This window comes from Pteronotus mesoamericanus, unplaced genomic scaffold (genome assembly GCF_021234165.1).
Source record: "Pteronotus mesoamericanus isolate MK-2021 breed Mesoamerican mustached bat unplaced genomic scaffold, CSHL_Meso_final contig_84, whole genome shotgun sequence".
NCBI lineage: Eukaryota > Metazoa > Chordata > Mammalia > Chiroptera > Mormoopidae > Pteronotus > Pteronotus mesoamericanus.
The window spans coordinates 529,598-547,951 of NW_026555267.1; the positions used below are offsets into that span (position 1 = coordinate 529,598).

Below are 18,354 nucleotides of genomic sequence, written 5' to 3' on the forward strand. Positions count from 1 at the left end.
CCAACCTGAAAGACATCCAGGAATCTATGACTGGAAAGTTTAACAAAGACCATCAACTTAATTCAATTGCAGCAAAATGTGTTTTTGCTTTTTTGTTTATTTGTTTGACCATCTTCTCTTTTATCCTTTATGATAGGAAAATACACAGTGATCTTTTCTTTCTCCAAATAAATGCCTCCCGTGTAGACTAGTCTGGGGCTTCAGATGCAAAGTGGGATCTTAGGAGAGAGCAAAGTGAAAGGGATCAAGGGCTTTGCATCTAAGGAGGCTCATATTTATTGTGGATTATTTTGAGCCTGCCCCTCTATTAACAGAGAATTGATTTGCCCCTCATCCTCCCCTGGGGGAATCTGATGGCTCCTTTTGCTATGACCAAAAATCAAATGGGCAGCCTTCCCCCTTCCTCCTCTCCCTTCCATCAACCACCCTCCCCCAGGACCTGTCAGCCCCAGTCTGAGGCCCAGCTTCACCATCCCTGTGGTCCTCCTCTGACCACTGATCATCCCTGCTTTCCTGCCCACCGATCCAAAGTTGTAGTATCCACAATTACCCCAACCAGAAAGCCCTACTGGCTTACATTGCATAGCTCCAAGCAAGGGGAGTCTTGTTTCCACAGACACTTAATTGCTCTGTCCCCTCTGTTAAGATGACCCCTTTGGGGAAGCCAACCTTGATGGCAATTTCAATTAAATACAGAAAAGCAGTTAATAGATTTTTTTTAACACAGAGGGTAAAACAGCAGCCTCTGGGAAAGCTAGGCTTCTTGCAACACACTTCTTTTCCTCTCCAGCTGGGCTGTGCAATTATTGATAACATTGCCTCTCCTATAAGGGCACCAATTTCATTAGGAAGCAAACACTCAGCATTTCTTATACACATTCTTAGTCCTCTTCGCCACCTCTCTTCCTCTGAAAGGTCAAAAATTAAATAGATGAAGGGGATAAGTGTCCCCCTTGGCTCCATTGCCCCCCAACCAGCTGTCCTGGCTCCAGGGCACCTGGGCTCCCCGGGTAACTGGAATCAATAAAGCGGGGCTCCAAGCCTGGAGCCCACAGCCCAGAGCCCTCAGGCCGTGTCACCTTGGTGGCACTGAGAGGCCAGTCAGTGAGCGATGGAGGTTTGTTGGCTGTCGAGGAACTTCCTGAGTCCCGCCCCCACCACACCCCGCCTCCATTGACCAAAGGTTTGTCAGTGAGACCCGCTGCCGGGGACAATAGCTACCTCCACAGGCGCTCTGTTGGCTTGTTTGGAAAACCCAGAGGCTCTTTGAGGTAAAAAGGTCAGCTCAAGACCCAGATCTACCTAGGCCTCCTCAACCCACCCCCAAACCCCGTCCTCTAACTTGCCCCTCTTGGGACCACCCTCCTCTTCTCCAGGATCCACCTCCAGCCCGCACTTGCCCCTTTTCTAGCCACCTTCCCCCTGTGCTCCGGCACAGGACACCTGGGGCATTCACCCCAGGAGGCTGGCGCTGAGCTGGGTGGACAGCACTTCTTTGGGAGTGGGCCAACTGCGGCAGAGCTGGGGTGGGGGCGACCCATCTTCTGAGTTTCTCTCTGCAAGAACTGGTGGGGAGGGGGACCTTACAGCTTCCGCACCCTGCTTCATTCCTTCAGCAGATACTTACTGGGCACCCACTCTCTGCCAGGTCTCGAGCTGTGTAGGTGGGTGGGGGGAGTTGCCCCTTGCCTTCCCCTACACTTCCTACTCTTTCTACACCTTTTTCTGTTCTCTCCAAACAGATCTGTTTCTCTCCTCTCCTGCCTTCCTCTCAGGACTTGTCCCATTTCCTCTCGCCACCCTTTTCCTCCATCTCCGTCTTGCTTTCTCCAGTGACCCGGGAGGTGACATCTGTCAGACCTGGAGGCCTCAGGCCGGGTTCTGCTTCAGAGCCACCCAGTTCTTTCCAGCCCAGCCGGCCTTAGCGGGCTCTGTCCTAGCCTCTCTCCAGGGTTCTTTGAGTGTAAAGCCTCTTCTACCCTGAGGTGGAGGAGCAGAAGCAGGCAGGAAGAAGGGAAAACACAGACTTTATTGAAATGAGGTAGTTGGAGGTACAGAGAGAACCCAGCTTGCTCAGGGCTCAGGTTTTCAGAAATTTGGGAGGTGCTCCACTGTCTCCAAGGTTCAGAGAAATGCTTGCTGCTGCTAGGAGCTCTCACTGCGCCTGAGCCTCCCTGATCTCAGGGCAGGGGGCAGAAGTGGAGATGGGGAGGAGGTTTTGGGGGTTTCCAGGAGGCAATAAATAGGGGAGGAACTAGTGGGGGCGTGCCTGTGCCACAACCTTCATGGTAGAGGCTCGTTGGGGGCAGGCCTCCTATTACATTCCAGAAGTCTCTGTGGTAGCAACTTCCAAAACACTTCGGTGGCTTAGAAATGAGGTCACTGGTGGAAGGAGCCAGGTCTCAGAAGACAACCTCTGGAGGCTGCGTTAGTGCAATACAAATGTGCTGGAGGGGGTTAATAAAGTCAGGAGGGGGGAGCTTTTTGGTCTGTCACAAGGCAACGGGCACTATTGTAAGGTCTATGGTGATTGGCGAGTTTAAGCATGCGTGATGTGCCTGCACCCAAACACCTCCCACACAAGAAACTTCAAGGCCTTCTCTCTCTGTCCCAGGCCCGGAAGGGGGAGTTAAGGTAGGAGTGAGTGCATGAGGACCATCCTTGCAACTCAAAGGCACTGAACAGCACAAACCGAAGTTGTAAGGGCAAGCAGAATTCAGCAAGACGCTTTTTGCGCCCGCCCCACCCCAGTGCTGATCCCCAGATCAAAGGAGAAAGGAAGCCCTTTCCTTCACATTTGACAGGTTACGTGTCTCCCAAGCCTCTGGTCCGATTGGGTCCCCAGCCATCAGCACCCCACCCAGACCGGAGAAAAGTGATTCCCCCATTGTCCCCCAAGGCAGCTCCAAACTCGGGCTCCCGGCCTGGTGACGATCTCCCATCAGCAAAGCCCGGGCAGGGCATAGGAGAGCGAGGGAGAAAGCTGGACGGCGGCGCAGGGGAACCCCGTCGGTTAGGGAAGCTGAAGTTCAGGAGGTGACGGAGCTGGGAGAGGCCTCCGGGGAGGTGCATGCTGACTGGTCGGAGGCGTCTCCAGCCGCGTCCTTGGGACAGCCTGGAGGGGCTGGGGGCATCCGGCCTCCCTCCCGCTCGCGCTTCTTCTGCTTCATGCGCCGGTTCTGGAACCAAATCTTGACCTGCGTCTCGTTGAGCTCCAGGGTGGCGGCGATCTCCACGCGCCGGGCCCGGCTCAGGTACTTGTTGAAATGGAACTCCTTCTCCAGCTCGGTCAGCTGCCGCGTAGTGAAGTTGGTGCGGAGGCCGCCGGGTGCGCTCAGGCCGAGCTCCGACACCTTTGCTGGGGGCGGGGCGGAGAAGGGCGCGTCAGTTCTCCCACCTTTCCCCTTCCCCTCCCCACCTCCCGGGCCAGCTCTGCGCCCCCTTCACCATTCTGTCCAACTTCTGTTCTCAAAGTTCTCTTGGATCACCAGGCACACCCCACCCTCCAGGTGTTCTCCAAATCTAGAGTAAACTCTCCCACGTTTCCATTCTCCACAGCCCCCAGCCCCATTAGGCACACCGGTCCTGGGCCAGCGCTAGGCACACAGATCGCGAGAGCGGAGGGTGAGGGTGGAGACTTACTCTTAAGGATAAACCGGCACTCGCTGGATGGGGGAGCCCCCACCTGGCCTGAGACAGAGCGGAGTGCCCCTGCCTGCCTCTACCAGAGCGTGTCAGAGAAAGGAACCCAGCCTGGGCCCTGGACACCTCAGGGCAGGAGGAGCAGCGTTGCTCTGGGACCCCAGAGAGAGAATGGCCACGCCTGAGCCCTACCTGTCTTGGGTGGGTTCCTCTTAACCTTCATCCAGTCGAAGGTCCGCGCTGTAGGGGTGCTGGGTTCTGAGGAGCAGGGCGATTCCTTGTCCTCAGAGAGGAGATCAGCATAGGCCGGTGCAAAGCTCGCCGTCTGCTCTGTCCCATACTGGGGCTGCGACGGAGGGTACGGGGGCCCCGGGCCAGCTCCGCCGGTTCCATAGCCGTCGGACAAGCCCCCTAGCTGGGCCCCATAGCTCGAAGGATGAAAATAACCTCCATCTCCTTCTGGTTGGCCCAGAGGGTAGTACTGAGAAGGCCCATAGCTGGGGCTGCAAGTTGCTGGGACGTACCCTGAGGTCGCGGAGCTGGGGAAGGGCACCCCCAGCGCCGAAGGTGGCTGATGGACAGGATAGCCTGAGTTCTGCTGAAGCGCGGGGCTAGGCAGGCCCTCACCATAGCGGGTCTCGCTTGCGTAGCTGTCAACAGCGGGAGCCGAGCTGGGGGGGAAGGCAGGAGGGGTGCTGTGGGTGCTGTGAGCGCTGTGGGCGCTGTAGGCGCTGGGTCCCCGGTTACAGAGTGGATACTCTAAGAAGGAGTTCATCCTATTATAGTCCATGCGTCGAGGCCGCAGGAGGGTCGGCCCGTTTGGGGGAGACACCCTCTTGCCCTACAACCTTTCAGCAGTATGTCACAGCGCTGAAGCTTGCATCCATGGCCTGGGCCAGCTCGCCCGGGCGAGCGCTCCCCCAGGAAGGGGGTAGGGAGTGGGGGTGGAGGGGCGCATGTGATCTCTCCCAGGCCAATGGGCGCAGTGGGCCAGAGTTTGGCAGCCCCAGCGCCCATCCATCACCCCCCAATCATTAGCATGACAAAGACACTTCAATCACCCGCAGCCCATCCATCTGAGAGCGACGTGGAAGCGTCAAAAACATCTTTCTTCAAAGACTTTTGGAAAGAAGGGGGGGGGGAGGTTAGAGAAATATTCAAGACTTTCTTCCCCTCCCAACCCCCAAGACCTTCAATAGGCTCCTGGGTTATTAGATTTGGATAAATTCAACCCAGCTGCCCCTCACTCTTCCCACCCCCCCCCCAAAAAGAGCCTTCCCCTAAGGCTGTAGATGGGGAGGTAGAGAATCCAGCCTTCTTACTTTGCCCAGAACTCTTTCTCCCAATTTGTCTTGGGTTGACGGGCTAGGACAGCAGGGCGAGGTATGTTATCTAGGGCCAAATGGATGACTGTGAAGGCGGGGGGTGCAAAAACACCTAAGGGTGTGAGGTGGAGTCTAGAATCTGGAGGATGAATTCATGAAGGAGTGGGAAACTGGCATTTCAGGGAGAACGACAGGACAGAAATATAGAGGGAGGGTGAGAAATGCCCCATTTCTCTCTCCATCTCTCTGCATAAATACTCTCTTCTCATTCACACATCCATTTCTCTCCCTCAGCCTCTCTTTATATTCCCTCTGTCTCCATCCATCTCTCCGTTCGTCCATCTCTCTCCATATTTATATTCGTTCCCTACCTATCCATCAACTCATCTCTCTAGATATATTTATCCTCTCTCTAGCCATCCATAGCTGTAGCTGGCTCGCTCACTCAGACTCAAATAACTCCCTGTATCTCTCCAGAGAGCCGTAATGAGCACCGAGCTAGGTGATATTTACAGGTGAAGAGGAGGGCATTTTTATCCTTTTTCTGAAGTGTTTAAAACTAGTGTAGATCCTGCATTTTTTAGTTCCCTCCTACCTCTGTCTCCTTCGCCACCCTCCATGTCTTCCCCCCAACCCCCAAAAGAATCCCAAGCCTCAAATCCATAAGCTCAATACCAATTACATCTTAAAGATTACTCAAATTTTCAATGACTTTTCTAGAATAGATCAAGGGAGTTTGCTCATTTAACGGGAGATTTGGCATGGAGGTCCTGAGGCTCAGGAGTGGAGTCTCACCCCTTTTTGCCTTTGTGTGTCTGTTGAGTCAGGAATGGGGGAGGCGAGGAGAACAGGAAGTGTCTCCTTCTCCTTCGCGCTCTTCAGACTGGGCTGGGACTGGAAGAGAAACTCTTAGGTAGAGCCCATTGATTCTCCTCCTCCAGACTCTGAGGACAAGAGCTTGGTGCAATCCAACACCCACGCTCATTTGTAACCTGTCAGGGTGTCTGCCTGTCCTGGAGGCCTGAGGCCGGGGCTAGGGCAAGTCCAGGAGGGCAAGAGTTCAGGGAGAGATCTTTGTAAACAATTGAGCTCAGGAGAGGAAAAGAAGCAGGTGGGATAGGTCCAGAGAGAAACCTCAAAAGTTTCTCAGGTTTGCCCACCCTCCAAAAGGGCAGCGTGAGTACTCAGCCTCCTTCGGGGAACCCCAAAGTTGTCTCTCTCAGTCTCTGTGACTCTCCATCTCTCTGTTTCCCATCTCCCCTCCTTTGACCTGCCCTCTACACTTGCCTCCCCTGCTTTCTATCTCTATCCCCAGAATCACACCGCCTTTCTCTTCTCTTAACAACTGCGAGCTTCGCTTAGCCCCCAACCAAGAAAGAGCTCAAAGCATTTCACAGGACCCCTGCCCCTTTCCTTGCTCACATGTTACTTCAGACTCGCTTAGGACCAGGACAAGTTGGGGGAAGGGGGACCAGCTGGTAACTTCTTTAAAGGAGATACAATAGGGAGAATGAGAGAATGTTCACTGCCAAAGGGATGAGGGCAGACAAAGGAAAGGAGGGCTGAGATGGGAGGCCGGGGTGGCCTGCAGAGAGACTGAAGAGAAAGTTTGGGTGTTGTGTTAAGAACAAACATATTTCTTTCTATTTCCCTTTTTTTGGGTTTGTAGACGCTCCCAGCGTTTTCCTCTCACTTTAAGATGTTCTCCACAGCAGCCTTTGGAGAAGAAAGGTGTAGGGACCTAGGGTTTTCCTTCTAACCTCAAATCTGAGCTAGGCCCACAGCCGAACTAGGCCTGGCTGCCCTGCTTCTGAGAGACTGAGGCTTCTCCGCTTTTCCCCAACCCAGTTGAGAACCTATGCACCTTATTCCTTGCCCTCTTAATTATGGGAACAATCTGAGGTCTCAAGGAGGAAGTAAATTCCAAATCAGTTTAATAAAACAGCAGAAATCTGTGTGGGAGTTAGGGAAATGCAGTCCCCTGAGAAACAGTTGAAGTCGCCAGTAGTCCATTATTAATGACAAGAATAAAAAGGGGTGGGGCAAAGTGCCTCAAGTTATACTGTCAGTGATTGTTTTAGCCTCAGCTCTCCAAAGTCACTATAACATCCTATTCATTCCCGAGTCTTGCTTCCTTCCCTTGTGTAGTGGAAAGGTTTAAACTTTTTCCAAAACTCCTGCTGGCTCTCCCAGCCCCAGCAGAAAGGACTGGGAAAGAAAGCAACTTGACTTCCTAGGTTCCCAAGTCTTTTCCTCCTTTAAAGAAGCTTCGGCAGCCTCTGGCCTGAAGAGAAAGTCTATGGAGCCTGGATTCCTTGCTCAGCCCACAGCTGAGTGCAAAACAAAACAAACAAAGACAAGTAATCCACATCTGGAATAACCTATGGGCCATAGGATTTTCTGGTTGACCAAATGAACTTCACCAGAGAAGGACTGGATGGTCCCAACACCAAAGTGAAATAAAGGTGATTTCCTCATTTATGTAATCAACTTAGACATGACATGGAGAAGAGCAAAGAGAACACAAGAATGTTTAGAACTGAAATTATGGTTGAGAGGTGCTAGTCCTTATCACACTGAGAATGCAGACAAGGGACCCATTCTAATCAAAGAGGGATGTGTTAGACATTTACACCTGATTCTAGCCTTTTCTGTAGAGGAAGCTGCTTTAGCTGGGGGTTGGCAGAAGTAGCCTAAACAGTTCTTTCCTTAGGTCTTTAAGTGTCTCTCAGCCTGCTCTCCCCAGCCCAGATCTTGGAGGCCAAGCCCAAAATCAAAGGTTGGAACTTAAGAATTAAAAGGGCATTCAGGGTTATAATTTTTTCTCTATAAGAGATGGTTTCTTGTGGCTCTTTGTGGGCAGGATGGAATTTGAATTCAGTGGTGTTTCTTTTAATGCAAGCTAATTAAATTGTCACGAATCTGGTTGAGAACCAGAGACTGTGGGTGGTGCATATTGTACTATTAGTTTGGGAGCCAGAATACTTGGGTTCAAATCCTTACTTGACCAGTTCTTAGCATTACGACCCTGGACAAGTTTCCTGGTTTCTGAGTCTTTGCCTCAAAGAAGAATAGGTTTAACACTACTTATTTCTCTGCATTGTTAGTAACATTAAAGTAAACAGGTAAATATAAACCACAGAGAACTCTATGAAAGTATGATATTAACATTACATGCACATTCTGAAATAATATGGGTCAGTCTTCTGTTTTTAACATAACTAGCATATTAAAATATGGAAACACATAATAGGAAAATAGCATATGTGCTATATTTTCATGTAACATATCATCATATAGTATACGATATGTACTTTATCATATGCAGATTTCACTGAGAATTGAAAAGCCTGGCTCTGTTTAGGCAAGGCATTTTCTTCTAAGCTGAAGAGTTTTTTTTTTGTAAATTGAAACCTAATCTGTAAAGGATCCAAATGATTAAAATTAAGGCAGCAAGGTTTGAGGTTGGATGTTAGCAAGAACTTCCTGATTTTCCAAATATTTGGGGAAAGTTTTCTAGGGAGCATATGTCTCTCTTCCTTTGAGGGATTTAGCATAGAAATTGCCCTTCCTGTGGTGTTGGGCCTCACTTCTATAATCTAGACCAGCAGGATGTAAATTTTCATCTAAAGAGAAAAAAGTAAGTCAGAGAGTTGGGATCTTTCTAAAAGGAAAGATTAGAGTGACATGAAGAATTGAAATAATTTCCTACTGAATTGGGTTTATCCAAGTATGGTAGTTGTGGCCCAAATATCCACTTTGAAAACCTTATCCAGTATTGATCAAGCTGAATTTGTGTCTGAATGACTGTCCAGACTGTGGTTTTTCTGTGGTGGTTAGAGAAGGTTTTAGAAGGGTTCTTCCACTGTTGATTCTCTCTTTAGAAGAGGAAGCAATTTGTTAGATGCCCTTCAGGCACCAAATATCGCTCTCCCCCCTGAGTGTGGAGAGAGCAAGGGGGTGGCGGAGGGGAGCGCGAGACGGGCTGGAAGGGCAGGGCGGAGTTGGAGAGGCCACTGGAAGACTGGGGTCACACCAGCCACAGCAGGTAAAGGGGGAGACGCGGGGCCCCACCTTCTACAAAGAGAGGAAATGTATTTGACTAGAGCACATTTCAGGAAGAGGTACCTCGAGGGCGTTGAGTGCTTGTCAGAGACTGGGGGGAAAGGTAGGCAGGGCAATTCAGCAGCGCTATTTAGGGAGACCCAGAATTTGCACCAGTGCTCTGATGCTCCAGCAACCAGGTAAAACCTGCCTACGCGGACTTTCAAAGTGTAGTACAGCACGTCAAAGAAGAAGTTTGGTGCCTGCCTCTTTTTGCACAAAATATCCAACTCTTTTTCAAACAAGGGTAAACATAACCAAATGTGGAGGGAGATGGCAGAGGATGGAACCCAGAGGAAAACATGGCTAGGACACTTCTTAATATTCATATTTACTAAATACCTGGCATGTGGCACACAGTGCTGCATCCAATTACATGCTTGGTGAAAAGATCTCTCCCCCTTCTCATTTAAGCAATGACTATGGGCACAATTTTGGTGTAAAGATACAAATTAAAATTTGTTAAAATGGCTCTACCAGATACTTGGGAGGTAGACAATTGTCATCGCCTCCACTTAAAAGCACACAGCTCCAGCCACAATAAATATTTGATACATTGCTGTGAAGACTAATGAATATACTTTTGGCTCCTATCGATGTGCAGGACATTAGAGGCATTTAGTTCTTTCATTTATTTTACAGATGGAGAAACTGAGGTCTGAAAAGGGAAAGGGACTTGCCCAGGCATAAGTTACTTTATTTTAATGACTCAGGGTTATCGTGATTGCAAATAATTCCTCAAGCTAATAGTCCTTTGCTTTCACTATAATATTAATGAGTTATTCTTTTGAAAAGAGTGACTCACCAAAAGCAGGGCAGACTGACCAGCAGCTTTCAGGATGGCCCTGAAACCTTCCCACTCCAACCACAGTCAATTTATATCCAGCCTGTGCTACAGACCACTCACATTTGCCCCTGACCTAATCGGGATGTGATAAGCTAGTACAGCCACTTGGCACTGCCCTCTAACGTGCCATCACTGGGGGTTCTGCTGCCTTCTCTGGAAACCCCTCCTCTTCTCCTTCCATCTTCAAAACCAGGCAGAAAAACTCAGGCTGAAGAGGCTGACCCCAGAGATGAGAAAGAAAAAGAGCTAATTTGGAACACAGGCATCCTGAATCCCAATCCTTTATGGATCTGAAATTGCCAGGCATTCCTTTGAATTTGAAATTGGGTGGGAAGATTGAAAGCAGGAGTCCTTTCCTTCTGGAAATGCATTGCCCCTTTGTTCCACTGCGGTGGCATCAGAAACTGAGTTTTTTGAATATAAGAAAGGTGAGAGGGAGAAAGGCTTGTGTGTTGCTTGTGAAAAGAGTTCCAACTCCTCTCTCTCTCTAAGAACCGACCGTGGGAAATGCTGAAACTCCCGATTCCCTTGGATTGGTTGCTTCTCACCCCCAGGATTCACAAAGTGCCTCTAACTAGGCAGGTAGATCGAGCCTTTGGCTGGACCCCTCCTGGCTCCCCAATCACTCTAGCAGGTAGGAACCAGGACTGATGCCTCAGAGGGGAGCTGAGATTCCCTCCCTGCCCTTTGGACTACTGATCTGGGAGGCTTGGAAGGCAATAGCCAGGTAAAGTGAGTCCAAAACTCTTAAGTATGGAAGGAAGGCAGGGAGCAGGGTGGCACTATGATCTAGCAGTACTTCTCAAACTTTAATGTGCATATAAATTGGGGATCTGCTAAATTGAGAGTTTGATTCAGTTTGGGGTAGGGCCTAAGCTGCTGCATTTCTAACGCGCTCATAGGTAGTACTGATACTGCTGGGCCAGGGAGCAGCAAGGCTCTTAAAGAGCCAGAGCCTCAGAGGGCCCTGAGTATTGCAGACCAAGCTGTGATCCCAAGATGTGAATTCTCTCCAGCAGAGCAGATCCTGCGCTTTTGGCATTGATGAAGGGTGCTCTCCTTTTGACCAAAGAAAGCTGGAAAGTGGGCAATTAGCAAGATCCTTCTGGTATTCTTGATCTTTGTAACAACCTGTTATAGCTGAAAAAGCATTTTTAATTAAACCAAATTATCCAGTTTGGCTGTCCATAGAAATCAAAGCCCCAGCTGAAATGTCTGTTTCATTTTGTTAGTGTGGAAATGGCTATGTGCTGTGACTTTTAAAATGTTAAACACTGCCTATGGGCATATTTTATGGAGAAATAAACACACAGCCCAATGATATGTACAGTGTGGTTTTAATATATTGTATATTCACTTATTTATGAGGAAAATAAACACACAAGCCAATAAGCTGTGCATTATTACTTTAATATATTGAATTTATTTCATACCTATATTTTTCTGAGGGAAAATAAACTAATAAGATACACGATATTATTATAATAACACATCTAATTGTTCTCTATTAATTTATTTATAAAAGAAATAAGTGCAATTTAACATGACGTAAGATTATTTAATGCAGGAGATGAATTTTATATTAAGACAGTTTAAGGGATTAAGTTTCAGCTGAATAAGATGTGTGTACTTCCCACACTGAGGGACCAGTTTAAAAAATACATATATATATATATATGTATTTATATATGTGCGAGGGCCTCTATGTCACGACCTACGTTGGCTCCTGGCTTTTCCTTTCAGTTGTTGCCTGGCGGTACCTGGTACTCCAAGTCCCGGTCCTGCTGCTCCAGGGGAAAGCCTGGGAGGCCCAGGAAATAAACTGATTTTAGAGACCGGCCGCATCTGCTAGGGAGGTAGCCCTGCGGTGTCTATTTCTGAGCCCGAGAAATATTAAATAAACCTAAGGAGGATGGATTGCTTTCCAGGGCCCTTTAAATCTCCACGTTCCCCGGAAGAAGCCAGGAGGCAGATGGGGAAGATCAATCCTTGCTTCCCGCTTACGGGGTCTGCAAGTCGCCTGCCGCTGCGGTGGGGAATAGGAGATAGTGTTGAGATGGCAAATGAAGTTGTTGGCAAAGACAGGTAGGTCTGCATTTGGAGGAAGCTCTGGCCAGGCTTCAAATCCCAGAGCGAAGGATCAAAAGTCTGAGCCGCCGAGGCGGACCGGGGCCTGCAGACCCGCCGCGTCTCCTCCCCTTGTCACTCCCACGCGGACTCTCCGTCCATCGCGCGCCCTCAGCATCCATTGGACTCATTGTTTAAAATAAAACAAAAACTAAGAGGAGGCTCCCTAACTCCCTTTCTTCACTGGCGTCTGGACGGTCCAGAAAGGAGAAAGGGGGTGCACGGACGGGTGCCTGGGCGGAACCCCGCGCACCCCGAAGCGGCTGTCATGGCGGCCACCAGCTCTTCCCTCGCCCTCCCTGCTGCCCGGCCCCAGCGCCATTTTGAGCATCATCCTCGCTGCCCCGTCTCCCACCCGCACTCCTCGCTCCTCCTTCCCTCCCTGCAGGCCCAGCGCCTGCCGGCGCTCCCCGGGCTGGCCGCCCCGCCGCTCCTCGGACGTCCTCCCGACCCGGAGGCCCTGGGCTGACTGCGGGACGGGAGCGCGTCGGGGTGCGGCCTCGCTGCGTTTTTCACCCGGCCTCCAGTACTGTCCACTTGGGAGCACATTAGCCCCTGGGGCACGGGGCCCTGCTTCCCGAGAAAAGCCCCGACCCCCGCTCCACCCCTCTGCCAGGCCGTGCCTCCAGGCCTCGCGCCCCCAGGCTTCCTGCGCTCCGGGAAAAAGCCCCTCCAGCCCCGTCCGGGGCACTGCAGCAAGAAGCCAGGGAAACCCCAGGACCCCTCCCAATTCAGACAACCCTCGCTGCCCCCGACCCCCGCCGCGACTGCGCAGCCTGTGCCCCAGGCCTCCTGTCCTCGCACCCTGTTCTGTGGACGGCACGCACTGCCCGGCACGGGCTCCAAGCAGAGACCCGGGAACACCCGCGCAGGGCCGACGGTCATCTCTTAGGCCGTGGCGAGGCGACCCAGCTTCCAGCAAACCTCCAGTCTTCCCGGAGCTGCGGGAAGTTCTAGAAGCGGCGGCCAAGTGGGGCCATTTTTGTACCACCCGGGCTTTGCCGGCCCTGGGCCAGACCAACCCCGGGCAGAAACAGAGGGAGTCAGGGCCGGCCGAGGGGCGTCGGGGAAGGGGGCTGCGTCCCAACAGAAACAGTCGTGTTAGTATGATAAAGACATTTATTTAATCTATGAAAATAATGTACAATAAATACTTTCCCTTTTCCTATTATTAAAGTTTTAATAAATAATCTACGGTCTAAAACTTAAAAAAGAGGAAAATAGGTTCCTCTAGTTCTTTTTAAAGAAAGCCCCCCTAGAGTTTAATTATTCCTGAGATTTCGTTGGAAGTAGTCTACCAAACGGAATTTTTCTGTGTGATTTCAAAAAGACGCACGAGTGCCAAAAATTTTAGAGAAGAGAGAAAGTGGATTAAACGCTAATTCAATAACACCTGAATTTTAGCAAAACACATAAAGAACTCTAAACCACTCGGGGGGTGAGGGGCTCTGGGGGGAGGGTTCTGGGGGACAGAAAGGCCGGGAGGAGAAGATGGTTAGGGGAACTGCAGGTCGATGGCACAGAGGGTGCTGGTGAACAAGTCCAGCTCTTCCTCGGAAAAGGGAACAGGGCTGTCGAGCGAGCCCTGCAGGCTGGGGGAGAGGCCTCCGGACAGCTGGAGGCAGGAGTCGGCCGCGAAGAAGTTGAGGTCGGGCAGGAAGGGCGAATCCTGTCGCTCTGGGAAGGCGTCTTCGGGCGACTGCTCCGGCTCCAGCCCGCCGGCCCTGCGCGGGACGCGGCCGGGGCTCGGCGCCCCCGCGCCCTCCCCTCGGGAGGCCAAAGCCGGGGCGCTCTGGGGGCAAGGCGCGACCTCGGGCGGGTGAGAGCAGGCTTCCCGCGCCGCCCGCGAGGCGGAGGGACAACCGGGACTGGCCGCGGGCTCCGGGGCAGGCTCGCCGGTGTCCTCTAGGGCACCCGGGCAGGCTGGCTCCCCATCGGGCGGCTCTCGGTGCTGCGTCTGCCGCTTGTGCTTCATGCGCCGGTTCTGGAACCAGACTTTGACCTGTCTCTCGGTGAGGTCCAGCAAGGCCGCGATCTCGACGCGGCGCGGCCGGCACAGGTACTTGTTAAAGTGGAATTCCTTCTCCAGCTCCAGCAGCTGCGTGTTGGTGTAAGCCGTGCGCAGCCTGCGCGCCCCGCCGCCGGCCGCCTCCGCGAGCCCCTGGCCATCTGCTGGGAAAGCAGACTGGGCGTCAGAGCGGGCGGCCCTCTCCTCCCAGCCTCAGTTCAGCTGAAATAAAGACTGTTCCATCCGCCAAAAACAGTATCGGCAGTACCCCTCCCTCTCCGCCCACCAAATCGGCTCTCTCACTGCCTTTCCCTTTTCTCTCCATCCCTCTCCCTCTCACAGCCGGCCGGGTCAGGGCAAAGCATTCAGAGAGCCGCCCACGGGCGACGCGGGCGTTAGGAAGCGGCTCCCGTTTGCTCCCAGACGCTCAGAGTCGTCCTCCACAACAAGTCTTCCGAGTGGACCCCTTAATTCGGACTCCGCCCGGGAAGAAGGTGTATAAAGAAAGAATGCTCCTCACCTCTCTTGCTCCCTAGCTCTCAGACTGCCCCTCTTGTGTAAGAGCTGGGGGACATGGGACCACATCTTTTCCTGCGCCCAGGAAAAGACTCAACCCTAACGACAGCACACGTTCATTCCTCCTCACAGATAAAGATCAATCGAATTCTTTTCTCCTAGCAGAGAGAAAGCTCTTTCCCAAGAAGCTTACAAAATCTGCTGTAGGATTAAAAAAAAAAAAAAAAAAAAAAAAAAAAATCTGGCAGCGGCCAAGGCCTGCATCCCAGAGGTCTATTCTGCTTCCTCGTCCCCGGAATGAGTGGGGCAAGGGACCCCAACAAGCTCGCCACCTTTTCTTCCTTTCCCATCCCTCTTTCTCCCCCTCTCTTCGAGCTGCCCCTCACCCACCCCACCCCTAAACCGTTTACCGACCTGTGGGCGAGCCGACCCCGGAGGCCGGGATGGAGGAGGCGGCCGGAGGAGATGTAGCAGATTGGCTGGGTTTCTTGGCGGATTTCTTCTCTTTCATCCAGGGAAACTCGGGGGCCAGGGGGGCGGCGGGGAGCGGCGGCGGCGGCGGCGGCGGCGGCGGCAGAGCGGGCCCATCTTCGGCTCGCCTTTGGCTCCCGGGTCTCTGAAGGGTGGAGGCGCCGGGCTGGAGGCTGGGGAAGGTTTGCTCGAAAGGAGGAGGAGGAGGAATTAATGTCGACTCCTTGATTGATGAAGTTTGAAATGTCTCCAAGACAGCGGGGAAGGAAGTCAGACACTCCGCGAGCGATGGCTGGCTGTTTATAAACCCAATCTCCCTCTCAAATTCAAAATTCATGGCTTTCAATGGTGGGGGAGGGGGCCTGCTGGGGGGGGCGTCAGGAGGGAGGATCGGAAGGGACCCCCCCTCCTGCCCCCCCCAGGTTTATGTGATGGAGCGATTTTGGGAGGGGGAGATTTCGCTTTCTATCTCTTTTTTAAATTTTGGGCCTTTATAATTGTATATTGCTGATAAATACAAGCGTATGGGGACTCTCTCTATTAAACCCAGGACTCCGGCGAAATTGCAGGGAATTCGTGGTCACGCGACCGGCCTCGGCCAATCGCTCGTCTGGGCCTGGTGGAAAACAGAGAGCATTATTTGCTTTAATTGATTCAAAAACTCTAGAGGACCCCAACCTGGATACCATGAGCCCCCAAGTCCTTCACTCCCTCTTCCCAATTACTCCCTTTCCCCAGAAAAACTAGAGAAACTTTGCCTCATGTCCTTCAGAGGGTGAGAGGTTCTGGGAGCCCGGAAAACAAGAGAATCTAGGGAGAGACTTTCCTCTTTTCTAAATATTTTAATAGAGTAAATTAATGTTTTCTGTACATGGCAAGCAGCAACCCCCCCCCCCAAAAGAAGGTCCTCAATGTGGCAGGAAAAGGTAGTAGAAAGAGGCTTTCCCCCTTTCGGAAAAGCCAGTGTTAAGGTGCAATAAGGAAGAGAGGAGATTTACAATCATCAGCACCACTAGCCCCATCCCACCCTCCAAAAGCAACAGATAAATCTTGGAAAATCGACAGACACTCCCAGGCTGACACAGAAGAGTGAGATCGATGGTGATGGTGAGGGGCCCTTTTGGATCTCTGGCCTCCATGGTTGTGTGGTCTCAGGTCCCTTCTCTGCCCGGTGTTTGCAGCCCTGCCTCTGCCCCAATGTCCTCCTGCCTCCCTCACCTGGTGGCATCTGCATTCCTCAATGACACCCACCCGCCAACAGTCAGGGTCTAAAATGCAATGCATTCACTCAAGCCTCAAGCCTTAATTTGTGTCTATATCCAGGAACGTGAGCAAGAGCAAAGGTAGCCAACAATTTATTTTACTTAGTGTACTCTCAAAGCTCAGGTCCGTATTTGGGGGGGGAGTCCTTCCCTAGGACAAAGAGATGCCCTCTCCCATTTTTGTCATTGTGCTAGTAAAAAAAAAAAAAAAAAAAAAAAATCACTGTCAGGAAAGAATTCCCTGAACACGGAGGGGGTGGAAATAATGACTGTTGAGATGATATTCCTTTTCTGGCCCCTGAGGGAGTTTTGTTTGTTTGTTTGTTTTTTATTTTAAAAGAATTGAGATAGCCTGAACTCCAGGGAGTGTTGCAATTTACTGGAGGGAGGGGGCACAAGACTTAGGGCCCCAAGCAATTGGTGGGAAAGCAGGTCTCAATGCAGAAAATGAAAAGTCGATCTGGGGGGAAGATTTTTAAGTAAGTGGGTCAGAGGGACGGAGGAGAGATGAAGCGATCAATCTTAGCCCCCTGACAGCTCCCTCCGATGGCATCAAAGAATTTGGCTCTTTGGGAAAGCAGAAGGAACAGCCGAAATTCCACATCGCTTTAAAAGGCCTGGGGGTGGGGGGTGTTCGCACAAGAGAAAGGTGATTCTGGGAGATCGGGGAAACAGATGGGAAATGGGGACAGAGGGAAGGGCGCTGAGTTGGGTGGAAAGTTTGTCTGGAGAACTCCCACGGCTCTGGCCTCCCCTCCCCCTCGGGCTCTCAGCTGCCCAGAAAGGAGGAGAAAGCTGGTTAACAGAGAAATGGCAACTCAGCCGGGAGCTGGAACTAGAAACTTTCTGTCAATGTAACAGCCGCGTGGGTGGTGGTGAGTATTCAGCCGCGTGGGTGGTGGTGAGTATTTAAAAAGGACAGAGATGTCTGAATCGGAGGGTGAGGGCTGTAGGGACAGGGGGGCTGGCAGGCTCTGGCAGGCTCTGGAGGGCTCAGAGAGAGCTGCGATGAACTGGGCAAAGTGGCCAGGGTCGGTTATGTGCAGCTCAGCTCCAAAGAAAGCAGATTTTACCATTTGGAGGTGTGGATGGGGGAGGGGGCAGAAGAATCCGAGTAGTGGTTTTCTGGAAGTTGTTCAGTGAGGCCTGGGAGCGGGTTCTCCCTCGGCCACCCACTTGAGAAGCCCTGGAAGTTTTTTCACGAGCTCTTGAGCTGGCTGCAGGGTCCAGCGCCTTCCTCCGCAACAGCCGGCTAAGGCTGTCCCCACAGGAAATACGGCTCTCCCTAACCCTGCTGACAGATTTTACTGCCAGATTAGAGAACAGCAGAAAACTTGGGTGTTAAAAGGGGCCAACAGAGTCCTCCTTCCCAGAGACACCGCTTCCCCGCCCCCCTGTTGTGCTGTGAATCTTACAGCACAGATATTTTCCCCATGACTTTGGCTGCTGAGCTAGCGCTGGAATCTCGCAGAAAAAAAGGGTGGGGGACAGCAAGTCGAGCCGGCCCTTATTTTTCTCGTTAGCCATTCCAGCTTTAAGCCAAAGCTGTGTTTTTCAAACTGGAGCTAAATTCTCTCGCTTGACCTCCCCCTCTCCTGCATTTAGCACCACAACCACTGCACCCCCAAAACCAAACATGGCGCTTCATCTAGTTACACCATTCAGAAAATGTTATTCAGGGAAGAGGAAGAGAGAGAAAGAAAAAAACCCTTGAGCGTTATTTGATCCCAATCAAACTTTGCACGCTCTTATGCCTTTAAATTATAGCCTGACCCAATGCTAAATTGCTTGCTGCTTGGATGAGCCGAGTCCAGTTAAAATCCTACAGGGTGGGGTGTAGAACTCAGGTTGCTTTTTTATTGTTATTTATTGTTGCATAAAGACTGTAATTACTAACCTTGGACTGCCAGGATGCAACATAAAAATGAAAATCAGCCCTCGCTTTAAGGCTGAGGGCCTGCAACAATTCTCAACGACACCCCCCCCCATCACTTCCACCAAATATATGCTCCTAATTAAGCAATGCGGGCGCATCGCTTACAATTAGAATTA

The 18,354-nt window shown here is 51.4% G+C and overlaps 2 protein-coding genes across 2 annotated transcripts; both read right to left on the bottom strand.

The window, feature by feature from the left end:
* Nucleotides 1-3,029: 3,029 nt before the first annotated feature.
* Nucleotides 3,030-4,432, bottom strand: HOXB1 (homeobox B1). The gene is made up of 2 exons (XM_054585506.1): nucleotides 3,835-4,432; nucleotides 3,030-3,358 (listed from the first exon to the last, which is right to left on the bottom strand). Exons 1-2 carry the CDS (start codon nucleotides 4,430-4,432, stop codon nucleotides 3,030-3,032), a joined length of 927 nt encoding a protein of 308 aa, XP_054441481.1.
* An 8,873-nt stretch (nucleotides 4,433-13,305) lies between these two features.
* On the bottom strand, nucleotides 13,306-15,377 carry HOXB2 (homeobox B2). Its single transcript, XM_054585349.1, has 2 exons — nucleotides 14,984-15,377; nucleotides 13,306-14,214 (listed from the first exon to the last, which is right to left on the bottom strand). The coding sequence occupies exons 1-2, from the start codon at nucleotides 15,375-15,377 to the stop codon at nucleotides 13,541-13,543; spliced, it is 1,068 nt and encodes a 355-aa protein (XP_054441324.1). The 3' UTR covers nucleotides 13,306-13,540.
* Between the last annotated feature and the right edge of the window lie 2,977 nt (nucleotides 15,378-18,354).

Coding starts and splice junctions, on each gene's coding strand:
- HOXB1 (XM_054585506.1), bottom strand. CDS start 4,432: ATGGACTATAATAGGATGAACTCCTTCTTAGAGTATCCACTCTGTAAC. Junction 3,359..3,834: donor GAGGAACCCACCCAAGACAG/GTAGGGCTCAGG, acceptor CCCCGCCCCCAG/CAAAGGTGTCGGAGCTCGGC.
- HOXB2 (XM_054585349.1), bottom strand. CDS start 15,377: ATGAATTTTGAATTTGAGAGGGAGATTGGGTTTATAAACAGCCAGCCA. Junction 14,215..14,983: donor CGGGGTCGGCTCGCCCACAG/GTCGGTAAACGG, acceptor CTTTCCCAGCAG/ATGGCCAGGGGCTCGCGGAG.